Consider the following 7594-nt stretch of genomic DNA (forward strand, 5'->3'; position numbering starts at 1 on the left):
TTTAAATAAAGCATTCGCCCAAAAAAAAAACGTTAACTCAATCATCTCATTACAATACAAGCGCTAGCAAATGGAAGAGCTTTGCTCATAAACAAGAACAGCTCTATTGATTTCTTAGTACGATACAGAGCCTTTTCAGCCATTTTAATTAATTAATTTCCTCGCTGAGCGACTTGAAATGCAATTCTCATTTAAAATGAAGTTACAAAATTTATGCAGAACAGAGCAAATCAAACCAACGTAAGATGACATTTGACTATACAACACAGTGAAATCATTCTAGTCGATATCATTGCTTGTTATAATACAATTCAGTGCGCATGCATTTGTTTCGGCAGATAATCCATTAAGCCTGGTTTTCACTAGCGACGCAAGCACAAGCGCAAGGATAACAGCTCTTACTTCACTGGGAAAACGGTTTCGAATCAAACAAAATCGCAAGCGCATTGTATTTTGATGCTTGTGCTTGTGCTTGCCGCAAGCACAAGTACAAGGACCATTTTTTTTTTCCTTTTCGCGTGATTGCGCTTGTGCTTGCGCTTGTTCTTGCGTCGCTAGTAAAAAAACAGGCTTTAGAACAAAAGCCGAAGCCGTTTTCCCTGAGAAAATTAGAGTCAAAATATTTAACTGGATACAGTTTGTGTAAGTTGAAAGTATAAGTTTAGCTGGAAACAAAGTTGTTGTTGATCTAGTTTTATGCTTTCAAAACTAGACGGCAGACTGAGGGTTGTGTATTATTTGTAAAAACCTTTTCTTCACTCGTGAATAAATTCACGTTCATAAGAAAAGCGCTTTAGATAACTTGAATAGAATCTGGTTGTTGAAATCTATGACAATATTCAGTTAGATTGCTACAAAGGGCAAACTTCTTTATATTGTCTAATTTTAATTAAGTAACTTTTGCATGTACTTGCTATATTTTCAGTGAAACCAAGAAATTTAATAAGTAACTTGTTGACGAAATCCACGGGGAAAATTTTTTAGACTTTCTTTTCTTAATATAAAATTATTTATATATATATATATATATATATTGATAGCGGTCAGAACTGAAGTTTGCAGACGCCTGGTTTATTCACGCGGAATAAAAGCGATATAATTCAGTACACAAAAGTGATCTCACTGAGGAAATGAAACGTGGCAAACCAAACAAGAATGAAAGGCTTCATCCTATTGGACAAATCCGCCACTAAACAAAACGGTGTTCTAGCGAATAGCAACACACGTTAGAATGATGTTGACGTTCCATAAACTTGTTCTGACGAGAAGTTCACTAAACAAATAAAAAAAATCGAAATTCTGCCTAGCTGCAAAGAAACATTTTCACTTCAGTTTTGAGCAGTGACAAGTAAGTAAAGAAGCTTGAGTTTACATTTGTGTTGCTATAGCCATTTTGTTTTGGATTCTTTGCTCGTTTAGATATTTCGATTTAACACTCAATTTTCTTTTGTGTTTTCCGTTTAGCTTATTGTTTTCTCTCAAAAAATCAAGGAGCTGAGTCATTCAAAAGGTAGGTCATGATTTAGATAGGGTACTAACTAACCGTTAAGAAATCGCTGCTGTTTTACGATTTCGACAACTAAGAACAAAACGCCGAACTCTGAGCGTTGTACGAAAAATTCATATAAGGCCATTTCTGTCGTTTTACAAGCATTAATTGTTTTTTTGCAGCGCTTGAAATCGAGGGAAATAATCAGTACCCTCCTGGAGTTGGTTTTCCTTATGGACTCTGGTTTTCCTTTTTTAGTCTCAGTTACAATAACTCCAAACAGAGCTTCTTGTTCATAAAAAGTTTTATTTGAAGAAGAAAAAATCTAGTCTCTGAATGAAAGAAACCGAACTGATGTTGATATTTTCTTAAAAACATGACGTTTTCCTCAATTTGCGCCATAGGAATTTAATGAATTGGTAATATGGAGTGTTTTCACTGTGTTGAATCGAGTAGTTAAGTTACAAAGCAGTTTGCAAAACGGGAAGTTTTCTCGAGTTCACTTTTGCATTTACTAACTGTCCTGTCCTATGTCCTTTTAAAATATAATTTGTGCTGCAATTTTTTTGGTTTTTGTATTAAAATATTTCACATGTTTCAATCTGAGCAATTGCATGCGCTTCAAAGTGAAATATTTTTGTCTGCAAATGTTTTAAAGTTTCATTGTTTTAGAGAATTAATAGATATTTTATTAAGGACTGCTCGTAATATTCTGTTTTGTCTCCAACTGGTCATGTAACGCCTAACTTTTCGGGAAAAAAAGAACAAATTGATCAGAACATAAGAGTTTGTTATTGGCTAGTGAGTAATTTTTTTGACAAATAGGACTGCTCGTACTTTCGGTAGCAATTGAAAATTGAAATTTAATGGTTAATATATTTAATATAAAGAAATACATATTGCTGTTGAATATGAAGTCTGCAGACAGTTTGGTTTATTCACGCGGAATAACAGCAAAATAATTATGCAAAGCGAACTGACTGAGGAAATGAAACGTGGCGAGCTAACCTATCAAGAATAGAAGGCTTCATCTTATTGGACAAATCGACGAATAAACAAATTAATCTAGCAAATAGCAGCATACGTTAGAATGAAAATTAAAATTTGATGTGTCTGTTGTTCCACAAACTTGTTCTGACGAGAAGTTCATTAAATAATTCAAAGAAACCAATAATTTGGTTAACTTCGAAAAATATTTTCATTTCAGTTTTGAACTGAAGTAAGTAAGCTTAGAAGAAGTTAAAGCTTATATATAGTCATGTTGTTTTTGCGATTCTTTGCTCGTTTTAATCCTCTTCTGTTCTATCTTTTAGCTTTGTATCTCCTCTCACACGACCCAGCAATTTGAAAGGTAAGCGATTTTGACACGTTAACCGGTTATAATGTGATTGAACGTTTCTAAAAATATATACTCATCGGTAGTTTAAGTGAAAAAAAAAAAGAAAAATTCCTGTAATAATGTTGTTTTTCGAATTCTTTGCTTACTGATTGGAGTATTTTATCCTAACATTTGATTTTCTCTTCTTCTGAATCGTTTAGCGTTTTCTTTCTTCTCACACAAGCCAGTAACTAGAAGGTAAGTCATTTTGATATGCTAAGACGTGTGGCAAGTTACACGTCTGACCATAAAACGTTCGCCTGCATGACCATTCGCATCAGTGAGTGAGTTATAGAGTGAATTCCTGCTGAAAAACTGCACGGAATTGCTTTTTAAATACTTTCAACAATTATTAAAAAAATACACAAGGGAAGATAGCCAAGACGGAAAAATGAAATTAAGTTAAATTCTGAACATGCAGCTACAAGAAAGTATTTCACAAACTAAGCTAACTGTGGAACCATGGAATTATTTATAATTTCTATTCTTGTTTCCGGCTGATATTAGATCAGACATTCATTCCGCTACCTTTTACCATTTAGCTTATTTTTCCCCCTCCCAGACCCATTAGTGCTTTTTTTTACTTAGTCAGCTTTTCGACAAGTGTTTTATCGTGAACTTCATTGCAACAAAGCAGAACAAATTTATGACGCAAAACTCATTATAGACAATTGAAAAATAACACGTGTAAGCTTCACGACTGCTTATTCTATTTTGGTTTTAGCACGTAATGTTAATCAGCTCCCCAACCTGCTTAAACGTGAATCTCGTCAAATAAACAAAACACGTAAGGTTATATTTCATTGGAAAACTGAGACACTTTCCAGCCAATTAGATTGCTTGACGTATTTTAGTGTTTGCACGTGATCACTTCGAAAACTTGTTTTTACATGAAACTCGCTTACAAGGGACATGAAAAGATTTGTCATATTCATAGCAGTATCATTTTTTTTTTCAATAACCGCAAAAGCAAGGTATGTTCTTTATGGGCTACACATCTCAAACGACGAAGGAGACAAAGGAATATTATTTTGCTTGTCATTTTATATCGTTTTTCGGATTATTTATCAATTTAGGTGCTTTGAATGATGAAAACCCAACAGCGTGGACGACAATTTTGAGCTTAATACTTGATAGTGTTCCACAAATATGATTCAATCGTGGATAAAACTGTATCAATTCTCTTTTCATTAGGTTTTTTTAAGCTAGCAAACAGTGCCGACTTGAAATGGCAAGAGGAACAACCTACTGACTCAATGCCGAAGTTAACTAGAATTGCTTCAGAAAAAAAAAAACATGAAGGAATGAATGAATTAGAAAGAATGTTTAACCAGCTTATAATTAGTGCAATTGAAATGTTAACTTATTTTTTGCTGATTGTTATTTTACATCGCTTTATTTTCATATCCAGGTCAGAATTAAGGCAACGACGATGAACACCATGTTATATTTACTGATTTTTACGCTGATCACCTTGTGCTCTGCGACAAACAACAACAGCAGCGGCAAGCCAAGTGGCAACACGGTGAGTATAGCATATTTAGAATTTTCCCCATTTCCAGTTGTGTGCAAGGCAAATCTAAACGAATACGCAAAGCTAAATTTGAAGTACTGTACATGAAAATAGTAATTACGAGGAAAATTGAGCAAATTTCTCGCATAACGCCATGAACCCGTCCATTTTTACACTATCGTTTTCTAACTGTTGTACACTCCATTTACTCTATATCCCCCCTTTCAAATTCTCTGTTTTCTTGTTTGCTTTAATTTCTCGAAAAAAACTGCCATCTGATGTTTTATTTATTTTCATCACAAATGACACCAAAAGGACTCACGAGGGTCATGATTTCCCAAGGACTGCAGCTGATTCAAAAAACTTTCGAATGATATTATTTCTCTTTTCTACATTTTTTTACTTCTGTAACCGCTACAGCCTCAGTCATTGTGTTACGGTGGACAACCAGGGACAAATGGTATTCCCGGTATGCATGGCATGCCGGGATCCCCTGGGGCACCTGGCCGTGATGGACGTGAGGGGGACAAAGGAGAACAGGGAATTCCGGGAAAGACTGGACCCCAGGGACCACCTGGTGCAGAAGGAAAGAAAGGAGCAAAGGGAGAACCTGGTGTCCAGGGCCCCGCCGGCCAAAAAGGACAGAGAGGAGAGAAAGGTGACAGTGGAACTCCAGGAACACCTCAGCTTTCCTCGCACATGAACTGGAAAGAATGTACATGGACAAAGGAGGACGACAAAGACTCAGGTGTGATCCAGGCAAGTGATTCATGACACTTGAAGTTATTGAACGATGACGTGGGTATATAGCATTGAATGAATGAATGAAATACTTTATTAAAGTGTCTGAAGTATTTAGCTTAAAAAAACTAATTGTGGACACTATTTACATTATTATATATCTAAGCTATTTAAAGTTAAAATATTTACACTTAAATTCTAAGAAGAAGAAAAACTGAAGAATCGTAAAGCATTAACTGGATAACCACACGGCGGCACGACATTAGCTATATAGCGTCCTTAATTATAACTTGTGATGATGATGAAATTTTACTTTGACTTCTCTACTCAACGAAGGACATTATTATTACTATTGCTATGGGATACTTCTCCTGACTCTTGTCTCCATTTCTCAAAAACGGAAGGGAAGGTTTGTAATGAAGGGGGCGGGTGACCTGAACTTGATAACACTGTACCCAATTAGCCCACAAGGGCTAAATACATAGACACGGAAATAAAGTTTTTGCTTGCTTGCTGTATGGGTCTGCTGCACTGTCTAAGTTTGTTTGTCTCTTAGAACGGCAACTCATCTATTTACTTCAAATATTATTATATTAGTATTACTAATTACTTTCTTTAATTTTGCGATATTTTCATCTATCAGCTGAACTTGTTTCCTTCTACCTACCTCGCCAGAAATGATTTTCTTTATTAATTAATCGTAATGACTGATAATTATCTCCGTAGAACTGTGAATTTATGAAGAACTTCACAGACACTGCCCTCCATGTTTACTTTGCTGGTAACCTCAGGATTGAAGGATGTGACGGCTGCTGTAGCCGTTGGTATTTCACATTCAATGGCGCCGAGTGCAGCTCTCCTGGATCCATTGATGGCGCGTACTACATGAGAACCGGCAAGAACCACGACCTTCACCGTCACCGCCATATCGAAGGTCACTGTAATAACATTCACAAGGGAAAGGTGCGAGTGGGATTCTGGGTTGGAAACTGCAATCAAGGCCACAAGAATGCTAACGCTCACACAGGCTGGGCTACAATGTCCCGGATCTTCATCGAGGAGGTGCCAAAAGCTCAGCAGTAAACACGTGACACCTGTTCCCTGGACTTTGTAGAAGAACTTTAGTATAGTAAGGATTGAAAACTACGTTGCTGTTTTTAGAAGCGTTCTTATCAACAGATTTGAAACTTCTGATCTGTATCAGTTAAAAAATAGGGCTTTCCACAAGTTGCTCGGCAACTTTTTGGCAACTTTTCATGTTTTGAGCAACTTTTTCCCCTTCGAGCAACTTTTTTCCTCTCGAGCAACTTGTTGCATTTTGAGCAATTTACAGACCGAAGATCTCCGAAGATTATCCGAGTGTTGTTCAAAGACCATACGAACGTTTCCGAAGATTTACGAAGTTTGACGAAGGTTTTCGAGAAACGTCTAAAGACGTTTCAACTTTCGACTCATTCTGCACTAAAACATTACAAAACTCCTCGGCAAACATGACGTCATCATTTTACAAGTTTTCCCCTTGATATGTTATTTAGAGACTTCTTTTGCTGTAAAATTGCATAAAACTGCTTAGAAATATATTTTTTGTTTAGAAATTTAACCCTCAAAGGAAAATTAGCATATATTTAAAGAAATTATCTTGATTAGAAGCAGCGCTTTGGATTTTTTGGAGCAACTTTCGAGCAACTTTTATTACCAGAAGCAACTTTTTTTGATTTTTGGAGCAACTTTTGAGCAACTTTTTGAGAAATTACGGGCAACTTTTTGGGAAATCTCGAGCAACTTGTGGAAAGCCCTACTTAAAACTAATAAAGTCCAGGAACATTACTAAATGGCTGTCTGTTTTTCAATGCTTTCTTCAGTTTGTACCTGCTACCTTGGCGCTCTTTAATGTTTTCTGCTTTTGTTTTTATTATTAAGGTGATTTCTAAGTATTGCATTGCGCATCCTTGCTGCGCACATAGACAAAATGGCGGCTTTTTCTACAGGGCTTGCCTCGCGAAGGAGATAAATCGTCGTTTTTTCGTAAATAAGCAAGTTACCAATATTTTTATTGCGTAATTTTTGTGCACAAATTACCCTCTTTAAGTAAAAAAAAAAAAAAAATAATGTTCGGAAGGGAAAAAAAAAGATCTGCCTAAAAGCGTTCACAAAAACTTTACTCGAGGACACAAATTACGACTCCAGATGACTCCAGAAACGTTTTGAGTCGATGTCGTTTGAAATTGTTTGATTTTGCCATTAATGATAAAATACATTGTTCCATATGCTAGAGGCTTTTTAACTATCAAGTTATTTTTCAAGTATACTTTACTGAACATTGCTTCCCACTACCGAAAAGGTAACGTGGACCAGTGAAATAACCCGTGTGATTAGTACCAGTAAAGGCTTAATTAGAGTAAGATTGGTCCATCCTGTTTCTTTTGCGAGCATATGACCTATCTTTTTTATTGTATTCTTTAAAACACTCAGT

The 7594-nt window shown here is 35.9% G+C and overlaps 1 protein-coding gene and 1 long non-coding RNA gene across 2 annotated transcripts in view; one reads left to right on the plus strand and one right to left on the minus strand.

Annotated features, from left to right (window-relative positions):
- LOC144652032 (uncharacterized) overlaps positions 1-7594 on the minus strand; it is a 132114-nt gene that overhangs the window by 16305 nt on the left and 108215 nt on the right. The gene's annotated exons all lie outside the window — the stretch shown is intronic.
- LOC144651997 (collagen triple helix repeat-containing protein 1-like) lies at positions 1021-6661 on the plus strand. Its single transcript, XM_078512072.1, has 6 exons — positions 1021-1510; positions 2803-2840; positions 3029-3065; positions 4279-4392; positions 4801-5139; positions 5848-6661. The coding sequence occupies exons 4-6, from the start codon at positions 4300-4302 to the stop codon at positions 6202-6204; spliced, it is 789 nt and encodes a 262-aa protein (XP_078368198.1). The 5' UTR covers positions 1021-1510; positions 2803-2840; positions 3029-3065; positions 4279-4299; the 3' UTR covers positions 6205-6661.

Source organism: Oculina patagonica, chromosome 4 (genome assembly GCF_052425735.1).
Source record: "Oculina patagonica isolate OP01 chromosome 4, crgOcupat, whole genome shotgun sequence".
Lineage (NCBI taxonomy): Eukaryota > Metazoa > Cnidaria > Anthozoa > Scleractinia > Oculinidae > Oculina > Oculina patagonica.